Source organism: Ranitomeya variabilis, chromosome 1, assembly GCF_051348905.1.
Source record: "Ranitomeya variabilis isolate aRanVar5 chromosome 1, aRanVar5.hap1, whole genome shotgun sequence".
In the NCBI taxonomy this organism is placed as follows: domain Eukaryota; kingdom Metazoa; phylum Chordata; class Amphibia; order Anura; family Dendrobatidae; genus Ranitomeya; species Ranitomeya variabilis.
In genome coordinates, this window is record NC_135232.1 from 696,641,534 (window position 1) to 696,665,379 (window position 23,846).

The window sequence follows — 23,846 nt, forward strand, 5'->3', positions numbered from 1 at the left end:
TTTTAGCCCCCCAAATTTTTATTTTCCCAAGGATAACAAGAGAACTTGGACCCCAGAAGTTGTTGTTCAATTTGTCCCGAGTACGCTGATAATACATATGTTGGGGTAAACCCCTTTTTGGGCGCACGGGAGAGCTCGGAAGGGAAGGAGCACTGTTTTACTTTTTCAACGCAGAATTGGCTGGAATTGAGATTGGACGCCATGTCGCGCTTGGAGAGCCCCTGATGTGCCTGGACAGTGGAAACTCCCCAATTCTACCTGAAACCCTAACCCAAACACACCCCTAACCCTAATCCCAACGGTAACCCTAACCACACCCCTAGCCCTGACACACCCATAATTCTAATCCCAACCCTAATCCAAACGTAAATGTAATCCAAACCCTAACCCTAACTTTACCTCCAACCCTAGCCCTAACCCTAGCCCTAACCCTAACCCTAACCCTACCCCTAACCCTAACCCTAAACGTGACTGAAATACGTGGCACTGAAATACGTGGCACTGAAATACGTGGCACTGAAATACGTGGCACTGAAATACGTGGCACTGAAATACGTGCCACTGAAATACGTGCCACTGAAATACGTGGCACTGAAATACGTGGCACTGAAATACGTGATACGTGGCACTTAAATACGTGGCACTGAAACACGTGGCACTGAAATACGTGATACGTGGCACTGAAATACGTGGCACTGAAATACGTGGCACTGAAATACGTGGCACTGAAATATGTGATACGTGGCACTGAAATACGTGGCACTGAAATACGTGGCACTGAAATATGTGATACGTGGCACTGAAATACGTGGCACTGAAATACGTGGCACTGAAATACGTGGCACTGAAATACGTGGCACTGAAATACGTGCCACTGAAATACGTGATACGTGGCACTTAAATACGTGGCACTGAAACACGTGGCACTGAAATACGTGATACGTGGCACTGAAATACGTGGCACTGAAATACGTGGCACTGAAATACGTGGCACTGAAATACGTGGCACTGAAATACGTGGCACTGAAATACGTGGCACTGAAATACGTGGCACTGAAATATGTGATACGTGGCACTGAAATACGTGGCACTGAAATACGTGGCACTGAAATACGTGGCACTGAAATACGTGGCACTGAAATACGTGGCACTGAAATACGTGGCACTTAAATACGTGATACGTGGCACTTAAATACGTGGCACTGAAACACGTGGCACTGAAACACGTGGCACTGAAATACGTGGCACTGAAATACGTGGCACTGAAATACGTGGCACTGAAATACGTGGTACTAAAATACGTGGTACTAAAATATGTGGCACTGAAATACGTGATACGTGGCACTGAAATACCTGGCACTGAAACACGTGGCACTGAAATACGTGATACGTGGCACTGAAATACGTGGCACTGAAATACGTGGCACTGAAATACGTGGCACTATGACTGTCAGAAAATGTTCATTAAACGGTTAGGGGTGAGGTTAGGGGTAGAGTTAGGGTTAGGGTTTGGATCCCTTTATCACCTTGATGGTGGTGGGTGGCTTTTCAGTGTGTTTTCTGTTTTTTTTCGATAAAAATGCATGCGTTTTTAACGCAAACAAACGCATGTGCTTAAAAACGCAAGAAAATACTGCAGGTTGTATTTCTGAAAATGAACGCATGCAGAAAAAAACCGCATGCGTTTGAAAACGCGACCAAACGCGTACAAAAAAAACGCATGCGTTTTCAATGTTAAATATAGGGAAAAAACGCATGCTTTTTTTGTGCAAAAAACGCTGCAGACAAAAACGCAAGTGTGAAACCAGCGACGCTTTTTATAGCAAAAAAGTTTTTGCGTCTCCACATTTTGAGACCTATAATTTTTCCACATTTTGCTCCACAGAGTCATGTGAGGTCTTGTTTTTTGCGGGACGAGTTGACGTTTTTATTGGTAACATTTTCGGACACGTGACCGTTTTTGATCGCTTTTTATTCCGATTTTTGTGAGGCAGAATGACCAAAAACCTGCTATTCATGAATTTCTTTTGGGAGAGGCGTTTATACCGTTCCGCGTTTGGTAAAATTGATAAAGCAGTTTTATTCGTCGGGTCAGTACGATTACAGCGATGTCTCATTTATATCATTTTTTTATGTTTTGGCGCTTTTATATGATAAAAACTAAAATATAGAAAAAATAATTATTTTGGTATCGCTTTATTCTCAGGACTATAACTTTATTTTTTTGCTGATGATGCTGTATGGCGGCTTGTTTTTTGCGGGACAAGATGACGTTTTCAGCGGTACCATGGATATTTATATCAGTCTTTTTGATCGTGTGTTATTCCACTTTTTGTTCGGCGGTATGGTAATAAAGCGTTGTTTTTTGCCTCGTTTTTTTTTCTTTTTTTTCTTACGGTGTTTACTGAAGGGGTTAACTAGTGGGGCAGTTTTATAGGTTGGGTCGTTACGGACGCGGCGATACTAAATATGTGTACTTTTATTGTTTTGTTTTTTTTATTTAGATAAAGAAATGTATTTATGGGAATAATATATATTTTTTTATTATTATTTATTTAGGAATTTTTTTTTATTTTTTTTTACACATGTGGAAAAAATTTTTTTTTACTTTTTTACTTTGTCCCAGGGGGGGACATCACAGATCATTGATCTGGCAGTGTGCACAGCACTCTGTCAGATCGACGATCTGCTGTACAGGGCTGCAGGCTTCCAAGTGTCTGCTCTGAGCAGACACTCGGTAAGCCACCTCCCTCCCTGCAGGACCCGGATGCCGCGGCCATCTTGGATCCGGGACCTGCGGCGAGGAGGGAGGTAGGAGACCCTCAGAGCAACGCGATCACATCGCGTTGCTCCGGGGGTCTCAGGGAAGCCCGCAGGGAGCCCCCTCCCTGCGCGATGCTTCCCTATACCGCCGGTACACTGCGATCATGTTTGATCGCGGTGTGCCGGGGGTTAATGTGCCGGGGGCGGTCCGTGACCGCTCCTGGCACATAGTGCCGGATGTCAGCTGCGATATGCAGCTGACACCCGGCCGCGATCGGCCGCGCTCCCCCCGTGAGCGCCGCTGATCGATGATGACGTACTATCCCGTCGGCGGTCATACGGGCCCACCCCACCTCGACGGGATAGTACGTCTGATGTCAGGAAGGGGTTAAGGCTTTTAGAATAATATAGCTTTTCTGCCAAAGATATACAAATTTTTCACCGTTCGTATCATTTTAATAGCTAGGAAAAAATAAACACAGAATGAAAGGTGGTAAGAAGTCATGCTTTTAATTTGTCTTCAAATTTGCAAAGACAGTTGTGTCATTACGTGGCAAGCTCCTCCACATTCTCATAGTACCATATACAATGCAATGTGAAAACCTTCCAGCTGAGCATTATTAGTGTTGACATCTGAATGTTTCCAGTGTATAATATCTACCATGCGCGTCATGTGTTGTGTTCTATGGCATCTAGGGCACATTAACGCAGCCAACAATCCAACATCTCTGGGATAAAAGGGAGAAGGAAAAAAAAATCCAACAATGATGAGAAAAATCAAAGCTGTAAAACCAGTCATCTCGGAAAGGAAGTAAGGAGAGGGAGCTGTCTCCTCATGCCTGGGGTTCAGACTAATAAAAAGAGACTGGAGAACTGAAACGGAAGAGGGATAAAAAGAAAAAAAAAAAAAAAAGGAGGGGGAAAAGAAAAAAACTGCTTCAGCGACCTTTAGTGCACACAAAATCGCCAGGACATGAACAAGCGATTTGTCCTACATGCAAGTCTACGTGCTAAAAAGAGGATCATTCATTTCCGCCCTGGCATCTTAATGGTATGTACTTATTTTTTGCATTCAGTATTGCATTGTGCATGCTTCTATGTCTTAGTGCTAGACCTCTGAGGACTGTGCCATTATCCTTACGCTGCCTGCATTGTAACCAAACATTGCAAACAGAGATCTTAGCCTTAAAAACTAAAGATTCCATTGCACTGCAAGTTTTATATGAGTACTCAGTGGATTCTTGGGGGAGGGAAACAAAAAATATATATGGGCGAAACGAGGTCACATGACACGTCCAACTTTAAGGGCTTGCACATCAGCAGATGCAGTTAGTGCACAGCCAGCCACTAATCTTGTCAGATGTCCTCAGCCAGGTTTCCATCCCTCTATGGTGTCAAGAAGGCAGCGATAGCCCGGACATAAAGGGGAGATCGTCTACTGGACTCTAATGAAACGTCACATCCCTCATTTTAACAGGCGTCCTTGCAAGCCCTTTAAGAAAAGTCCAGGACTAAAGAACAAAGAACATCCAGCAGCGTGGGAATAAAAGGTAAGACTATAAGCAAGAGGCATTTATTTTCTGCATTTCTTGGTTATTCAGTACCATCTCCAATTTGATGCATTTTTATTAAAAAAATAATAGTCTGAAAAATTGCAAAAATTATATAGTATCTGATTGAGATTGTAACTTGTGATTAATTCGGTGTGTGAAATTTAATTCCAGCATCGAAAAATAAAATGCCTTTCTTTGGTTGGATAAAATGGTCCAAAGCAGAGTCTGACAAGTCCACGCAATACCCGGGCTCGGAGGTGGTGACCAAGACTTTATTAAGGGAATTGCAATGGCACCTGGGAGAACGTGAGCGACTGCTGCACGAGATCGAGAACGAGCAGAGGGGACAGAAGATGGGAGCAGATTATAACTGGCTGAGAAATGATTACAGCTTGAAGCCGAGCATCCCCGTGACGGAGCAGAAACAGCTGGAGGTTCTGTGCTCCCAGATCCAGCCGTGCCATACAGGGACCGTGCTGAGCAGGTAACCCCACTTATTTTTACCTCGCTGATAAAAATAAAAAAAGATTAACTAATGATTAATGTGATATCTGGGGAGTTTATTAAACATGCATTTCACTTTATGGTCAGGCAGATGCAACCCTAAAAAAAAAAAAAAAAACTTCAAAGTCCTCCAATGACTTTAAAAATAACTTTTTGCACATTTCTGTAGCTTTAGCTGCATTGCCAGAGTGTTGCAGTCATTATTCATAGTGTTTCAACCACATGTACAAGACAAAGGGATGTAGAAAGTCAAACTAAATGCTTTAGAGGGATTACATTATCTAAAGGATAGATTAAAAAAAAAAAACAACATTTTTTTTTTACTTCTTCTAACCTGTTTGCAAATTTATGATGGCCAAATCACGGGCAGCAGGAATCAGAGACTATCTGTAATTGCAGCCGTGTACAGGAAGAGACCGGTCAGGTAAAGGAAGCAGGGCAGGGAGAAGCAGCCAGGCACCAGCCTCTTGGACTAGTCATCCTAGTGGCATAGTTCCCCAGTTGGCTTTTAAAAATCTGTACAGAGACCCCATATAAAGCTGCAGTGATGGAGGTGGTCTGGGCAGTAATAATCAGCTGTTGGGCTCCTTTATCCTTTTCTCTGTGCCGTTTATAACCACAGCAGGGTCAGTAAAGGCGGTCATGTAGGAGCGCTGAGGAGGCAGCCCAAGGAGTGATGGGGGTGTCGAGTACCACCACGGCTCCAGCCGAACACCTCCAAAGCAGGATAGAAGCAGGACTGAGTAGTGGAAATCGGTCACAGGAGCGCTGGAAGGAAGCTCTGACACCGGATATGTTTAGACACAACGCGTTTCGACAAAAGTACAGTCTTCATCAGGTGGAAGTTTATGACCCCAGAGCAGAAAGATGAGCAAAACCTTGATGTAGTCATAAATAAGCTCAGAGATCAGTAAAAGGGCTCGCTCAGCCGAGGGTAAAGAAAAAAATTGGCGTCTGCAGGTTCTCTCTGCAACTCTTACATTTTTGTTTTAAACTTTTCCATTGATGAATCTTTGCATGGGCTTCAAAAGGAACACCAAGATGGAAGCCATGGAGGCCTTAAAGGGGTAGTCCCATCTCCAAGATCCTATCCTAATATGTAGTAAGTGTTATATCATTATCGAATACCTCCAATTAGAAATGTAGTATAGTTTTTTGATTGGCAAATGTCTCTTTCCTTATGTGCAGGCATTGATGGAACTTAGGTATCCATGATTACGACCACTAACAACTAGCTGTCACTATATCAATGGTAGTATCCACGGATACCTAAGCTACTACAATTCCTGCACATGAAAGACATAGCAAATCAGAAAAACTACACCACATTTCTAATTGGAGGTATTTGCTAATATGCTATTATTACTTCTCCTACATATTGGGATAGGATCTTGGAGATAAGAATACCCCTTTAAGTAGGCCCCCAGTTGCCATGCCAAGCAAACTGTTTCTCTACAATCTCCTGCTGAAACGACTGACCCATTTAAATGGTTTAACCCCTTAATGACAGAGCAAATTTTGACCTTAATGACCAGGCCAACTTTTACAATTCTGACCACTGTCCCTTTAATGAGGTTATAACTCTGGAACGCTTCAACGGATCCCGGTGATTGAGTGTTTTTTTGTGACATATTGTACTTCACGTTAGTGGTAAAATTTCTTCGATATAACTTGCGTTTGATAAAGAAAACGAAGGAAATTTGGACAATTTAGCAATTTTAAAACTTTTAATTTTTGTGCCCTTAAATCAGAGTCATGTCACAAAAAATAGTTAACATTTCCCACATGTCAACTTTACATCAGCACAATTTTGAGAACAATTTTTTTTTTTTTTTTTTTTTTAGTTAGGACACTATAACGGCTAAAAGTTGATCTAATTTTTCCAACAAAATTTACAACACTTTTTTTTTTTTTTTTTTAGGGACCACCACACATTTGAAGTGATTTTGGAGGGGGGAAGGGGGGGGGGTGTCAATATGACCGAAAATACCCAAAAGTGACACCATTCTAAAAACTGCACACCTCTAGGCCACGGTCAAAACCACTTTCATGAAGTTTATTAACTCTTCAGGTGCTTTACGAGAACTAAAGCAATGTGGAAGGAAAAAATTTACATTTAAATTCTTTCACAAAAAATTTACTTTAGCTCAACTTTATTTTTACAAGGGTAACAAGAGAAAATGGAACACAACATTTGTTGTGCAATTTCTCCTGAGTACGCAGATACCCCGCATGTGGGGGAAAGCCACTGTTTGGGCGCATGGCAGGGCTCAGAAGGGAGGGAGCACCGTTTGACTTTTTGAACTCAAAGTTGGCCGGAATCAATGGCGAGCGCCATGTCGCATTTGGAGACCCCCTAATGTGCCTAAACAGTGGAAACCCCCCAATTCTAACTCCAGCCCTAACCCCAACACACCCCTAACCTTAATCCAAAACCTAACCATAAGACTATGTGCACACTTTGCAGATTTGACTGTGGAATTTTCTGTGCAGATTCTGCCTTTCTTGGCAGAAAACGCAGGTCAAAATCTGCGTTTTTTTGCGGATTTTGTGCTTTTTTTTTTTTTTTTTTGCAGATTTGCTGCGGATTTCATGCGTTTTTTTTACCCCTGCGGATTTCTATTATGGAATGGGTGCAGAAACGCAGCAGAACCGCAAAAAGAATTGATATGGTGCTTTTTTTCCAATCTGCTGCGTTTTCAGTGCGGAATTTTCTGCACCTTTAGCACAACATTTTTATTCCCATTAATTTACATTGTACTGTAAATCACTTGCAGATCTGCAGCGAATCTGAGCAGAATTGCTGCGGATCCGCAGGAAATCAGCAACGTGTGCAAATACACTAATACAGCCTTAACCCCAACACCACAACCCTAGCCCCAACCCTAACTGCAAAGAATGTAAAAAATATATATATATTTTTACCTAACTAAGGGGGTGACAAAGGGGGGTTTAATTTACTTTTTATAATTTTGATCACTGTGTTAGGGTCTCTCACAGTGATCAAAATTATCCAATAGGAAAACTCATTGCTGCCGGGTACCGGCCAGGCAGACCTCGGCGGGCGCACTGTGCATGCGCCTGCCATTTTCTTACAGGAAGATGACAGGGAGACCTGGGGGACCCCATTTCTCTCTCCTCTGGTATGCTAGATTGCATCAGAGGAGAGAGAAATGAATAGGAAAAATTTATATTTAACCCCTTTCTGCCAGCTGACGGAATAGTACGTCAGCTGGCAGAACCCCCGCTTTGAGGTGGGCTCCGGCGGTGAGCCCACCTCAAAGCCGCGACATGTCAGCTGTTTTGTACAGCTGACATGTGCGCGCAAGGAGCGCGCGCGGAATCGCGATCCGCCCGCGCCCATTAACCACTTAATCCCATATGACGTACTATCCCGTCGAGGTGGGGTGGGCCTTAATTCCCACCGACGGGATAGTACGTCCAGCGCTATCAACCGCGCTCACGGGGGGAGAGCGGCCGGGTGTCAGCTTACTATTGCAGCTGACATCCGGCACTATGTACCAGGAGCGGTCACAGACCGCCCCCGGCACAATAACCCCCGGCACACCGCGATCAAACATGATCGCAGTGTACCGGTGGTACAGGGAAGCATCGCGCAGGGAGGGGGGCTCCCTGCGGGCTTCCCTGAGACGATCGGTACAAGGCGATGTACTCACCTTGTACCGAGCGTCTCCTCCCTGCAGTCCCCAGATCCAAAATGGCCGCGGGGCTGCATCCGGGTCCTGCAGGGAGTACTTCCGGGTGCCGTGCAGGCGCTGGTAAGCCTGTATGTAAGGCTGTATGTCAGATCGCCGATCTGACAGTGCTGTGCAAACTGTCAGATCGGCGATCTGTGATGTCCCCCCCGGGACAAAGTAAAAGAGTAAAAAAAAAAAATGTCCACATGTGTAAAAAAAAAATATATATATATATATATATATATATATATATATATATATATATATATATATATATATATATATATATATATATATATATATATATATATATATATATATATATATATATTTATATTATTCCCATAAATACATTTATCTAAAAAAAAAATAAAAAAAATAAAATAAAAGTACACATATTTAGTATCGCCGCGTCCATAACGACCCAACCTACAAAACTGTCCCACTAGTTAACCCCAACAGTGAACACCGTAAGAAAAAAAAAAAACGAGCCAAAAAACAACGCTTTATTATCATGCTGCCGAACAAAAAGTGGAATAACACGCGATCAAAAAAACAGATATAAACAACCATGGTACCGCTGAAAACGTCATCTTGTCCCGCAAAAAAAGAGCCGCGATATAGCATCATAACCAAAAAAATAAAAGTTATAGTCCTCAGAATAAAGCGATGCCAAAATAATTATTTTTTCTATAAAATTGCTTTTATCGTATAAAAGCGCCAACATAAAAAAAATGATATAAATGAGATATCGCTGTAATCGTACTGACCCAACGAATAAAACTGTTATCAATTTTACCATACGTGGAACGGTATAAACGCCTCCCCCAAAAGAAATTCATGAATAGCTGGTTTTTGGTCATTCTGCCTCACAAAAATCAGAATAAAAAGTGATCAAAAACTGTCACGTGTCCGAAAATGTTACCAATAAAAACGTCAACTCGTCCCGCAAAAAACAAGACCTCACATGACTCTGTGGAGCAAAATATGGAAAAATTATAGGTCTCAATGTGGAGACGCAAAAACTTTGCTATAAAAAGCGTCTTTTAGTGTGTGACAGCTGCCAATCATAAAAATCCGCTATAAAAAATGCTATAAAAGTAAATCAAACCCCCCTTCATCACCCCCTTAGTTAGGTAAAAATAATAAAATTTTAAAAATGTATATATTTCCATTTTCCCATTAGGGCTAGGGTTAGGGCTAGGGCTAGGGTTAGGGTTGGGGCTAAAGTTAGGGTTAGGGTTGGGGCTAAAGTTAGGGTTAGGGTTTAGATTATATTTACGGTTGGGATTAGGGTTGGGATTAGAATTAGGGGTGTGGTTACGGTTACAGTTGGGATTAGGGTTAGGGGTGTGTTTGGATTAGGGTTTCAGGTAGAATTGGGGAGTTTCCACTGTTCAGGCACATCAGGGGCTCTACAAACGCGATATGGCGTCCAATCTCAATTCCAGCCAATTCTGCATTGAAAAAGTAAAACAGTGCTCCTTCACTTCTGAGCTCTCCCGTGCGCCCAAACAGGGGTTTACCCCAACATATGGGGTATCAGCATACTCGGGACAAATTGGACAACAACTTTTGGGGTCCAAGTTCTCTTGTTATCCTTGGGAAAATAAAAATTTGGGGGGCTAAAAATCATTTTTGTGGGAAAAAAAATCGGTATTAGTCTTACCGGTAATTATGTTTCCAGGAGTCCATACTGACAGCACCCAGGAGGACGTCCTCCTCCTCCTTGCTGGGACAGGAAACACACGAGAGTTCAAATATCCGGTACCTCCCACCGATCCTCAGTGTTGTAACAAGGACCAACTCATGGAATGATGCAAATAAAAATTTTAATATTTGAAACTCAATACACAGAATATATATAACATAACTCTGAATATATATATATGTAATTTATAATAGATATGGGAGGGAACTACCGGTGCTGTCAGTATGGACTCCTGGAAACATAATTACCGGTAAGACTAATACCGATTTTCCAGGACGTCCCTCCTGACAGCACCCAGGAGAAGTACCAGATCATCTCCTTAGGGTGGGACTACCGCTTGGAGGACTTTCCTCCCAAAAGCCGTGTGCTGACCAGACATAACATCAAGCTTATAATGTTTACAGAAAGTGTCTGTCCTGGCCCAAGAAGCGGCCTTACAGATCTGCTCTATGGTAGCTCCCGCACGCTCAGCCCAAGAGGCAGACACCCCCCGGGTAGAATGGGCTTTTAAACCTGGAGGAGGGGATAAACCCTCGGACTGATAGGCGTGAGAGATTACCGCAGTAATCCAACGGGCGATAGAGGCTCTAGAGGCTTTCTTACCCTTATTTTTCCCCCCAAATAAAATAAAAAGGTTAGAATCTATACGCCAGGAGTTTGTGGCCTGTAAATAATCTAACACTCCTTGCCTAACATCGAGAGATTGCAGAGCCCTTTCTTTCTCGTTGGAGGGGTTATTACAAAAGGAAGGGAGAATTATTTCTTGGTTCCTATTTTTTGTGGAAGCTACCTTTGGTACAAAAGCTGGGTCTAATTTCAGTATTAGGCTATCCTCCCTGATTTGTAGGTAGGGATCTCTGATACATAGCGCCTGAATTTCTCCAATTCTTTTAGCCTTGGTGATCGCAACCAAGAAGGCCATTTTCCGAGTGCGAGTAGCTATCGGCATATCATCACCCGGAGTGTAAATACCTTTACATAGTGCTCTAAGAACAAGGTTAAGGTCCCAGGCTGGGGACAAGTGCCGGATGGTGGGACGCATTCTCTGGGTGGCCCGAATAAAGCGTATTATCCATGGGTGTGATGCTAATGGGTAGTCTAGATAAGAACTTAACGCTGACACTTGTACTTTTAATGTGCTAGGTCGAAGCCCCGAGTTGAACCCTTTCTGCAGAAAGTCCAAGATAACCGGAATGTCCGGTGAGCCTGATGCAACATCGGACCTGCCACTTTCTGAACAAAAACGTTTCCAAATCTTCTGGTATATGGCTGATGTAACCGGTTTCCTGCTGCTTTGTATAGTAGATATGACTTGGTCTGATAGGCCTTTGGACTTCAGGATGATCCTCTCAGGATCCAGGCTGAAAGACAGAGTCTGCTTGGATCTGGGTGATAGACTGGACCTTGGTGGATGACTCTTCCGCTGGCAGGCAGAATGACTGGGTTGTCCATTGCTAGTGTTCCCAGCACTGGAAACCAACTCCTCTTTGGCCAATACGGAACTACTAAGATGACCGTTGTCTGATCCTCCTTGATCTTCCGAAGGACAGCTGGAATTAACGCCAATGGTGGGAAGGCGTATGAGAGGGAATGGTTCCATTTCTGACTCAGAGCATCTACCCCTTCTGGAAAATCCGATGGGTTCAGAGAGAAGAATCTTGGAGTCTTCGAGTTCCTTCTGCTTGCGAAGAGGTCGATGCTGGGAGTTCCCCAACGAAAGCATAGTTGCCGAAAAATGTTCTGGTCCAGTTCCCACTCTGTTGGACACAATTTTTGTCTGCTTAAGTAGTCTGCTACTATGTTCTGAGAACCTTCTAGGTGGATAGCTTTTAGGGAGAGTATCGTGTCTTCGGCCCAGCTGAAGATTTCCTCTGCTAAATCTTGCAGAGGTTGATATCTTGGTCCTCCCTGATGATTCAGGAATGAGACTGTCGTTATATTGTCGGAGAAAATTCTTATGTGCTGGTTTAGTAGGAAAGGGCGATTGTGTTTTAACGCCTGCCATACAGCGTACAGCTCTTTGAAATTTGATGATCTGTTCTTTATGCTTTCTGGCCACTTGCCTTGCAAGATTCTGCCCTGTAGATGAGCTCCCCAACCCCATGCACTGGCGTCTGTAGTGATGACTACATAAGGTGAGGAGATCCATAGAACGCCCACTTCTAGGTTTTTTGTGCGAGTCCACCAATGGAGAGATCTTCGAGTTGGACCCGTCAGCCTCAATGTAGCCTCTAGTGAAGATTTTCGGCGATCCCATACCGACAGGATTTGTCGTTGCAGACGTCTTGAGTGTGCCTGAGCCCACCTTACACATGGGATGCAAGCTGTCATAAGGCCGATGACCTGCATAGCCATCCTTATAGAAGCTCGATGCTCCAGTAGGTACTTGACTCGATCTTGAATTATTCTTCTTTTGCCCTCCGGTAAGCAGGATATTCTGCGACTGGAGTCCAAAAGCACCCCTAGGTAGGTTACTCTTTGGTCTGGAAGAAGGCTGGACTTCTGCCGATTTATTACCCAGCCTAGGTGTTCCATCGTTGCTATCGTTTGATTTCTGTGAACTTCCAAGATCTCCACTGAATCTGCTACTAAAAGGAAATCGTCCAGGTACGGGATTATTATGATTCCTTGTCTTCTCAGAAATGCCACCATTTCTGATACAAGCTTCGTAAAGATGCGCGGAGCAGAGGCCAGCCCGAAGGGAAGGCCTTGAAATTGGAAGTGGCAGGTCCGGGTTGGTAGTTTTACTGCGAACCTTAGAAGGTTTTGAGACATGGGATGTATTGGGACCTGGTAATAAGCCCGCTTTAGATCGATGGTACACATGACCGCGTTCTGATTTATTAGCTGAATCGCTGAGCGGATAGACTCCATGCGAAACCTTTTGTATCTTACCCAGACATTTAACGGCTTTAAGTTTATGATCGTGCGAGTGTCGCCCGATGGCCGTGAGATAGTGAATAGGGAGGAGTAGTGACCCGTTCCTATCTCTGAGTGAGGGACCGGAATGATTACTTCGGTTCTGAGCATGTTTTGTAAGTCTTTTAGAATAGCTGAATCTGCAGTGACGATAGTTGGTGTAATATACCTTTCTGGGGGAGGAGCGTAGAGTTCTATGTTGTATCCCCTGGAGACAATGCTGAGAACCCACTGATTCTGCGTGATCTGAGCCCAGTTTTCTGCGAACCTCCGAAGCCTCCCCCCGATGCCTGTGGCGTCATAGTGATTTATTCTTGTATGCAGGGTTAAAGAAGGAACCTCTGTTCCTGTAGCTCTGTCCACGGGAGCCTCTGAAGGATCCTCTACTGGCCCGACCCTGACCTTTAGGCTCAAACTGTTTCTTGGGAAAGAAGAAGCCTCTCCGAAAGGACTGAGGACGCTTATTTTTGTCCTCAGGAAATCCTTTCTTTTTATCACTGGCTGATTCAAGGATAGTGTCTAAAGTAGGTCCAAACACTCTCTGTCCCGAGAATGGAATAGAGCAGAGTTTGGATTTAGAGGCGTTGTCGCCAGACCATGACCTCAACCACACAGCTCGCCTAGCTGCATTAGATAAGGAACTATTACGAGCTGCAAATCTAACTGATTCCGCTGTCATATCTGACAAGAAGGCCGTTGCCGATTTCATTAAAGGAAGGGAATTTAGTATATCTGCTCTAGGTGTCTTATTGGATAGCTGCACTTCCAGCTGCCCCATCCATATGTACATTGACCTTGCCACCGAAGTGGCTGCAATGTTTGTTTTGATCAGGGCTGCGGAAGATTCCCAAGCCCTCTTAAGTAATATATCGGCCTTCCTGTCCATTGGGTCACGAAGGCTAGAGGAGTCCTCGAAGGGTATAGCAGTCTTCTTGGTGACTTTCGCAACCGGGACGTCGATTTTAGGGACCTCGTCCCATAGCTTGGCTTCCTCAGAGTCAAATGGTAATCGATTTTTAAAGTCGCGGGATAGTACCAAACGGCGTTCGGCCTCCTTCCACTCCTCTAGGATCATGGCCTTGATATGCTCACTTATAGGAAATACAGTCAAATTTCGTGCCACTAGACCCCCGAACATCAAGTCCTGCCTGGACTGAGGTTTAGATGTGTCTTCTATCTGCATAGTACTCCTAACAGCATGTACGAGACCATCTGTTTCTTCAGATTGAAATAGATACTTCCTGGCTAATTCCTGATTCTCCACTATTTCACCTTCTTCCTCTGCGAGCGAATCCCTGAGCTCGGAATCTTCCTCTGATGAATAATCAGGTTCCCCCTGTATTTCCTCCCGCCTGGGACGCTTACGACCGGGTATGGGACTGGCGGGCCGAGACTGCGACAGGCTGGATATAGAGGCCTGTACTTCATCCCTTATAAGGGATCTCATCTCGGAAAACAGGGTTGTCTGTTCATCTTTCATGACCTTGGAGGTACATGAGGCACAGAGGGTTTTGTTATAGGCTTCTGGGAGCTTAGCATGACATAAAGGACATCTGGCGCTCTTCATATTAGCTTTTCCCGATCTTTTAGCTGTAACAGTGGGAACAGCGGAGTTTCCCTTATCCTAGGAGATGTAAGATAGGGAGTAATAGGCGGGGAAATATGAGGAGGTTACGGGGCTTAGGTTGTACTGCTCCAGGCAGTCTTACCCTCTCCTCGTCGATTCTATCTTCCATCGTCGCTCCTGGCAGCCGATCCTGGCAGACGGTGTGGCCACTGCAGATGCTGGATGCAAAGAACGTAGCGACCGCTCTGTACAGTGTGCTCCCATATGGAGCGTCTGCCTCCCCGCTGAATCGAACGCCACCGGAAGTGACGTTCCGCCGGCTCTGCCGATACCGGAAGTGACGCGGCTACCTTACACCCGGAAGCCTCCCTGTCTGTAATCTCTCCGGGACTGCGTGCTCTGCAGAACGGAGGCCGGATCCTGCTGCGTCCTGAACCGAGAGCCTCCCCACCGGGAGGAGCGGTTCAATCCCGGAGTATCGTCCACTCCGGGCCTCTGGGGTAGAGGGACTCCCCTCCGGGGAGTTTCGACCCTGAGCTGCTTGACAGGGGAAAGGATTGGAAAACCGCTCGATCCCCCTGAGCTCGGTAAGCATGTGCTGCTTCTCTACGTGTGTCCCTCCGTGCAGGGACAGGAAAAACACTGAGGATCGGTGGGAGGTACCGGATATTTGAACTCTCGTGTGTTTCCTGTCCCAGCAAGGAGGAGGAGGACGTCCTCCTGGGTGCTGTCAGGAGGGACGTCCTGGAAAAAGGATTTTTATTTTCACGGCTCTGCGCTGTAAACTGTAGTGAAACACTTGGGGGTTCAAAGTTCTCACAACACATCTAGATAAGTTCCTTGGGAGGTCTAGTTTCAAAAATGGTGTCACTTGTGGGGGGTTTGTACTGTTTGGGTACATCAGGGGCTCTGCAAATGCAACGTGACACCTGCAGACCAATCCATCTAAGTCTGCATTCCAAATGGCGCTCCTTCCCTTCCGAGCTCTGCCATGCGCCCAAACAGTGGTTCCCCCCACATATGGGGTATCAGCGTACTCATAACAAATTGGACAACAACTTCTGGGGTCCAATTTATCCTGTTACCCTTGTGAAAATACAAAACTGGGGGCTAAAAAATAATTTTTGTGAAAAAAATTTTTTTTATTTTCACGGCTCTGCGTTATAAACTGTAGTGAAACACTTGGGGGGGTTCAAAGCTCTCAAAACACATCTAGATAAGTTCCTTAGGGGGTCTACTTTCCAAAATGGTGTCAATTGTGTGGGGTTTTAATGTTTAGGCACATCAGGGGCTCTCCAAACGCAACATGGCGTCCCATCTTAATTCCAGTCAATTTTGCATTGAAAAGTCAAATGGCGCTCCTTCCCTTCCGAGCTCTGCTATGCGCCCAAACAGTGTTTTACCCCCATATATGGGGTATCGTCGTACTCAGGACAAATTGCATAACTTTTGTGGTCTAATTTCTTCTCTTACCCTTGGGAAAATTAAAAATTGGGGCGAAAAGATCATTTTTGTCTAAAAATATGATTTTTTATTTTTACGGCTCTGCATTATAAACTTCTGTGAAGAACTTGGTGGGTCAAAGTGCTCACCACACATCTAGATAAGTTCCTTAGGGGTCTACTTTCCAAAATGGTGTCACTTGTGGGGGGTTTCAATGTTTAGGCACATCAGTGGCTCTCCAAACGCAACATGGCGTCCCATCTCAATTCCAGTCAATTTTGCATTGAAAAGTCAAATGGCGCTCCTTCGCTTCCGAGCTCTGTCATGCGCCCAAACAGTGGTTTACCCCCACATATGGGGTATCGGCGTACTCAGGACAAATTGTATAACATCTTTTGGGGTCCATTTTCTCCTGTTACATTTGGTAAAATAAAACAAATTGGAGCTAAATTAAATTTTGTGTGAAAAAAAGTTAAATGTTCATTTTTATTTAAACATTCCAAAAATTCCTGTGAAACACCTGAAGGGTTAATAAACTTTTTGAATGTGGTTTTGAGCACCTTGAGGGGTGCAGAATGGTGTCACACTTGGGTATTTTCTATCATATAGACCCCTCAAAATGACTTCAAATGAGATGTGGTCCCTAAAAAAAAAAAAAAATGGTGTTGTAAAAATGAGAAATTGCTGGTCAACTTTTAACCCTTAACTCCCTAACAAAAAAAAATTTTGGTTCCAAAATTGTGCTGATGTAAAGTAGACATGTGGGAAATGTTACTTATTAAGTATTTTGCGTGACATATCTCTGTGATTTAAGGGCATAAAAATTCAAATTTGGAAAATTGCGAAATTTTCAAAATTTTCGCCAAATTTCCGTTTTTTTCACAAATAAACGCAAGTTATATCGAATAAATTTTACCACTAACATGAAGTACAATATCTCACAAGAAAATGTCAGAATCGCCAAGATCCTTTAAAGCGTTCCAGAGTTATAACCTCATAAAGGGACAGTGGTCAGAATTGTAAAAATTGGCCCGGTCATTAACGTGCAAACCACCCTTGGGGCTTAAGGGGTTAACTAGTTAAATGCCGCTGTCAAACGCTGACAGCGGCATTTAACTAGCCCTCCCGGGGCGCGGCCGGAAGTGCTAGCACCGCTGACCCCCGTCACATGATCGGGGGTCATCGGTGCATTGCCATAACAACCAGAGGTCTCCTTGAGACCTCTATGGTTGTTGATGGCCGATTGCTTTGAGTGCCACCCTGTGGTCGGCATTCAAAGCAACCCTGCATTTCTGCTACATAGAGGTGATCTGTGCATCACCTCTATGTAGCAGAGGCGATCGAGTTGCGCATGCTTCTAGCCTCCTATGGAGGCTATTGAAGCATGCCAAAATTTAAAAAAAAAAAAAAAATGTTTAAAAATATAAAAAAATATATATATAAAATTTCAAATCACCCCCCTTTCGCCCCAATCAAAATCAAAATAAAATAAAAATCAAACCTACACATATTTGGTATCGCCGCATTCAGAATCACCCTATCAATAAAAACAAAGGATTAACCTGATCGCTAAATGGCGTAGCGAGAAAAAAAAAATCAAAACACCAAAATTAAGGTTTTTTTGGTCGCCGCAACAGTGCATTAAAATGCAATAACGGGCTATCAAAAGAACGTATCTGCACCAAAATGGTATAATTAAAAACGACAGCTCGGCGCGCAAAAAATTAGCTCTCAACCGACCCCAGATCACGAAAATTGGAGACGCTACGGGTATCGGAAAATTGGGCAATTTATTTTTTTCTTTTCTAGCAAACTTTGGAATTTTTATTTACCACTTAGATAAAAGAGAACCTAGACATGTTTGGTGTCTATGAACTCATAATGACTCACACAATGGCAGGTCAGTTTTAGCATTTAGTGAACCTAGCAAAAAAGCCAAACAAAAAACAAGTGTGGGATTGTACTTTTTTTGCAGTATCATCGCACTTGGAAATTTTTTTCCTGTTTTCTGTTACACGACATGGTAAAACCAATGGTATCGTTCAAAAGTACAACTCGTCCCGCAAAAAATAAGCCCTCACATGGCCATATTAATGGAAAAATAAAAAAAAGTAATGGCTCTGGAAATAAGGGGAGCGAAAAAGGAAAAAAAAACAACGAAAAAAGCTCCGGGGGTGAAGGGTTAAAAAAAAAAAAAAAACACTACTTTTTTTGTGATCGCCGTTATTTGGTGCATAACAGCAACACGTGACTAGGGACAGTAAAAACCGACCCGAATCATGTTCTCCGGGGTCTCAGCTACCCCCGGGTAGCTAGCCAAGACCCCAGAGATTTTCCAACGCTGGGGGGGCGCTATACACTTATTTCTCAGCGCCGTTAAAAAGTGGCGCTGAAGAATAAGGCTCCTTAACTGCCGCTGTTAAAAGTTGTATCGGCGGTCTTTAAGCAGTGATCGGAGCGGATAGAATTTTTCTGTCCATGATGAATTCGGATTGTGCGTTGGTCCAATTCCTATTAATTCTGTTGGATTTTGCCCTTACACACAATTACTGTATTTTTAAAGGGAACCTGTCACATCCAAAATCTAAGGTGAGCTAAGCCCACCGGCATCAGGGGCTTATCTACAGCATTCTGGAATGCTGTAGATAAGCTCTCGATGTGTCGTGAAAGGTGAGAAAAAGAGGTTCTCAAAAAGATTTGTGCTTCGGAAGTTGGGCAAGAAATAACCTATCGTAGCTACTGGGTCTTGCTACAATATCATTTTTCCTATAAGCAGAGAAATGCTGGCTACAAAGTAATTAACCACATATTTTGCCCACAGATTTCGAGAAGTTTTGGCAGAGAATGATGTGCTGCCTTGGGAAATTGTCTATATATTCAAGCAAGTCCTGAAGGATTTCCTGAGTTCCTTGGAAAGAGAAAGCCAACAGGTGAAGCTGCTGGACATGTGGAACGCAAACTGCCCCGTTAACTTCACAATGGCAGGCGATTCGAGCCTACACAAGGAGGAGATACCGACCGTATCCAGCTATGTAGACAGGAATACACAAAGCTTGTTCCCAACGTTCTCACATCGAATCTGGAACCTGCCCTATTACTACCCGTCGGGTTAGAGCAGGGGTTAGGGTTCATTGACCAATCACTTCCATCACCAGAGATCTGCTACCTCCAGCTGCTACCGGTTGCAGAGCACTGCGTGACAATGCAGATTTTTATAAAGGAGCAGCATGTACAGCCAAGACTTCTATGCAGAATTTATTACTAGAAAACATACTAAGCAATCCTATTTTCAGTGGGGTATTGTAGCTATTTTTACAGATAGACTATATGTACATTGTATGACCCTATAGAGATTATATTTTGTACCCGTAAGTGATTTTTGTGTTCCCGTACAACGGACATTCCTGTAATTTTTATATGCAAGTAGGTGCAGATAACAATTGATGTTTTGTAGACAAACAGTGAAACATATACTTTATAGCAACAGATGTGTGTTTTTCCTCAGAACTCAAAACAGTATAAATGTATTTTCCACATATGCATTATACTCAAGCTAGGCTGGCAGCTCATTAGTTAAAAATGCCTTTTTTTCCCCATCATACAAATAGATACATCTTGCAATTTTCAAACTGGTCACTGGGGCTACTTTAGCCTCATACTGGTTTTTTGTTTTTCAAAAGACTTTTCAGAAGTCTCATTATCATCACAGGCTGGTATACAAAGTTAATATCACAGGATCCACCATTCCCAATAAGAGTTGTTAAAGCTCCCATTCCCTTCACAACGGAAGTGACCAGTGTGGAAATAGCACAATTTCAATGCTTGGTATATTTTTATACATCGGTAGCTCATGATATGAAAATAAAGTAAAAACATTAGCAGAAAAAAAATAAATAAAAACCTTACATTTAAAGGGGTTGTCCAGCCTTTGGGTACAAGTCTGCAGCCACTCTTTGAGACTACTCAGTTATTCTCATAGTCCATACTCATAGGACTCTCTGATGCCAGCGGACATGACCTTGCATACATGCGCTCATGTGCCAACTAGACATGTCCAGCCTCGCTCAATACACTTGCATGACCGCTTGCTCCCGATACTGAAGAATCCTGACAGTGCGTATGCACAAGTCTGTCATGTGGAGAACCCTTGCACCCCAAGGCCGGATAACCCCTTTAACGTAAAAAACGGATTTAACCCCTTACCAACATCAGTCATAATAGTACACCGATGTCGGACTCCAGCGGTGAGCTCACATCTTTCCTGGCATGTCAGCTGTTTTGAACAGCTGACGTGCACGCAATAGCCACGGGTGGAATCGCGATCCACCCGCAGATATTAACTAGTTAAATGCCGCTGTCAAACGCTGAATGGCGCTTCCAGCAATTGCGCCGGAAATACGCACACCTGTGACTCAAGTCACGTGATCGCGGGTCACCGATGTGTCGGCATGACAACCCAAGGTCTGCTAGAGACCTCCAAGGTTGTCAGTGCCGGATTGCTGTGAGCGCCACCCTGTGGTCAGTGCTCATAGGAACTCGGCAATTCTATTACATAGCGGCGATCTGACCATCGACTCTATGCAGCAGGGCCGATCGAGTTGCGCCAGCTTCTAGCCTCCTATGGAGACTATTAAAGCATGGCAAAAGTAAAAAAAAAAAAAAAAAAATTATATATATTTTATTTATTTAAAAAGTTCAAGTAGTTCACATCACCACCATTTCGCCCCATTCAAAATAAAGCACTAAAAATATAACATACACATATTTGGTATCGACGCGTACAAAATTGCCCGAATAAAAAAAAAAAAAAAAAAAAGGATTAACCTGATGGCTAAACGGCGAAAATTAAGTTTTTCTGTCATCACGACATTGCATTAAAATGCAATAACAAGCAATCAAAAGATCGTTTCTGCACCAAAATGGTATCATTAAAAACATCAGCTCAGCACGCAAAAAAATGAGCCCTCACCTGAACCCAGATCACAAAAAAGAGAGATGCTACGGGTATCGGAAAATGGCGCAATTTAATTTTTTTTTTTAAAGCAATGTTTGGAATTTTTTTTTCACCACTTAGATTAAAAAAAAGATCCTAGACATGTTTGGTGTCAAGTGTGAGATTGCACTTTTTTGGCAATTTCACCGCACTTGAAATTTTTTTCCAGTTTTCCAGTACATGACATGGTAAAACCAATGGTGTCGTTCAAAAGTACAACTCGTCCTGCAAACAATAAGGCCTCACATGGCCATACTGACGGGAAGAAAAAAAAAAAAAAAAAGTTATGGCTCTGTGGAGGGGAGCGAAAAACGAAAACGCAAAACCGAAAAAAGGTCCGGTCATGAAGGGGTTAAACAGTATGTCATTTCTGTTGTCACCTGCCCTTTAAGTAGGAGAGGATTAAAAATAAGGGCAAATTCACACACTGCGGAAGTTCACTTACAGGATTTGCATGGACATTCTGCAAATGTACGGCACAATTTGGCCATGTTCACAATTTGCGCTTTTGCTGCTTTTTTAATGCAAATTTTAACCCCTTTCTGACCTCGGACGGGATAGTACGTCTGAGGTCAGATCCCCTGCTTTGATGTGGGCTCCGGCGGTGAGTCCGCATCAAAGCCGGGACTCAGCTGTTTTGAATAGCTGACATGTGCCCACAATAGTGGCGGGTGGAATCGCGATTCACCCGCCGCTATTAACTAGTTAAATGCCGCTGTCAAACGCTAACAGCGGCATTTAACTAGCGCTTCTGGCCATCGGGCCGGAAATGTGCGCATCGCTGACCCCTGTCACGTGATCGTGGGTCAGCGACGTGTCGGCATGATAACCAGATGTCTATTGAAGACCTCTATGGTTGTTGATTGCAGATTGCTATGAGCGCCACTCTGTGGTCGGCGCTCATAGCAATGCAGCAAATCTACTACATAGGAGCGATCTGAGCTTCGCTTCTATGTAGCAGAGCCGATAAGGCCATGACAGCTTCTAGCCTCCCATGGACGCTATTGAAGCATGGCAAAAGAAAGAAAAAAATATGTTTTAAAAAATATATACAGTACAGACCAAAAGTTTGGACACACCTTCTCATTTAAAGATTTTTCTGTATTTTCATGACTATGAAAATTGTACATTCACACTGAAGGCATCAAAACTATGAATTAACACATGTGGAATTATATACTTAACAAAAAAAGTGTGAAACAACTGAAATTATGTCTTATATTCTAGGTTCTTCAAAATAGCCACCTTTTGCTTTGATGACTGCTTTGCACACTCTTGGCATTCTCTTGATGAGCTTCAAGAGGTAGTCACCGGGAATGGTTCTTACTTCACAGGTGTGCCCTGTCAGGTTTAATAAGTGGGATTTATTGCCTTATAAATGGGGTTGGGACCATCAGTTGTGTTGCGCAGAAGTCTGGTGGATACACAGCTGATAGTCCTACTGAATAGACTATTAGAATTTGTATTATGGCAAGAAAACGAGTGGCCATCATTACTTTAAGAAATGAAGGTCAGTCAGTCCGAAAAATTGGGAAAACTTTGAAAGCGTCCCCAAGTGCAGTGGCAAAAACCATCAAGCGCTACAAAGAAACTGACTCACATGAGGACCGCCCCAGGAAAGTAAGACCAAGAGTCACCTCTGCTTCTGAGGATAAGTTTATCCGAGTCACCAGCCTCAGAAATCGCAGATTAACAGCAGCTCAGATTAGAGACCAGGTCAATGCCACACAGTTCTAGCAGCAGACACATCTCTACAACAACTGTTAAGAGGAGACTTTGGGCAGCAGGCCTTCATGGTAAAATAGCTGCTAGGAAACCACTGCTAAGGACAGGCAACAAAAGAGACTTTTTTGGGCTAATGAACACAAGGAATGGACATTAGACCAGTGGAAATCTGTGCTTTGGTCTGATGAGTCCAAATTTCAGATCTTTGGTTCCAACCAGTGTCTTTTTGCAACAAAGAAAAGGTGAACAGATGGACTCTACATGCCTGGTTCCCACCGTGAAGCATGGAGGAGGCGGTGTGATGATGTGGAGGTGCTTTGCTGGTGACACTGTTGGGGATTTATTCAAAACTGAAGGCATACTGAACCAGCATGGCTACCACAGCATCTTGCAGCGGCATGCTATTCCATCCGGTTTGCGTTTAGTTGGACCATCATTTATTTTTCAACGGGACAATGACCCCAAACACACCTCCAGGCTGTGTAAGGGCTATTTGATCAAGAAGGAGAATGATGGGGTGCTACGCCAGATGACCTGGCCTCCACAGTCACCAGACCTGAACCCAATCGAGATGGTTTGGGGTGAGCTGGACTGCAGAGTGAAGGCAAAAGGGCCAACAAGTGCTAAGCATCTCTGGGAACTCCTTCAAGATTGTTGAAAGACCATTCCCGGTGACTACCTCTTGAAGCTCATCAAGAGAATGCCAAAAGTGTGCAAAGCAGTCATCAAAGCAAAAGGTGGCTACTTTGAAGAACCTAGAATAAAAGACATATTTTCAGTTGTTTCACACTTTTTGGTAAGTATATACAGGGGTTGGACCAAATAATGGAAACACCTGGAAACATCAACAAAAATTAGTTTAATATGGTGTAGGTCAACCTTTTGCGGCGATTACAGCCTCAATTTTCCGAGGTATGGATTCATACAAGTTTTCCAAAGGAATTTTAGCCCTATTCTGCAGTTAAAACAC

The 23,846-nt window shown here is 43.6% G+C and overlaps 2 protein-coding genes across 4 annotated transcripts in view; one reads left to right on the forward strand and one right to left on the reverse strand.

Moving 5' to 3' along the window:
• The window catches only part of TDRD9 (tudor domain containing 9), a 395,302-nt gene that overhangs the window by 348,416 nt on the left and 23,040 nt on the right, over positions 1-23,846 (reverse strand). The window lies entirely within an intron of this gene.
• Positions 3,557-20,040, forward strand: RD3L (RD3 like). 2 transcript variants are annotated; one of them, XM_077266640.1, is made up of 4 exons: positions 3,557-3,814; positions 4,241-4,313; positions 4,488-4,800; positions 18,980-20,040. In XM_077266640.1, the coding sequence occupies exons 3-4, from the start codon at positions 4,502-4,504 to the stop codon at positions 19,269-19,271; spliced, it is 591 nt and encodes a 196-aa protein (XP_077122755.1). In that variant the 5' UTR covers positions 3,557-3,814; positions 4,241-4,313; positions 4,488-4,501; the 3' UTR covers positions 19,272-20,040. The 2 variants fall into 2 exon arrangements, with proteins under 2 accessions (XP_077122755.1, XP_077122751.1); XM_077266636.1 differs by having other exon boundaries at positions 3,672-3,814; positions 4,134-4,313; positions 18,980-20,038.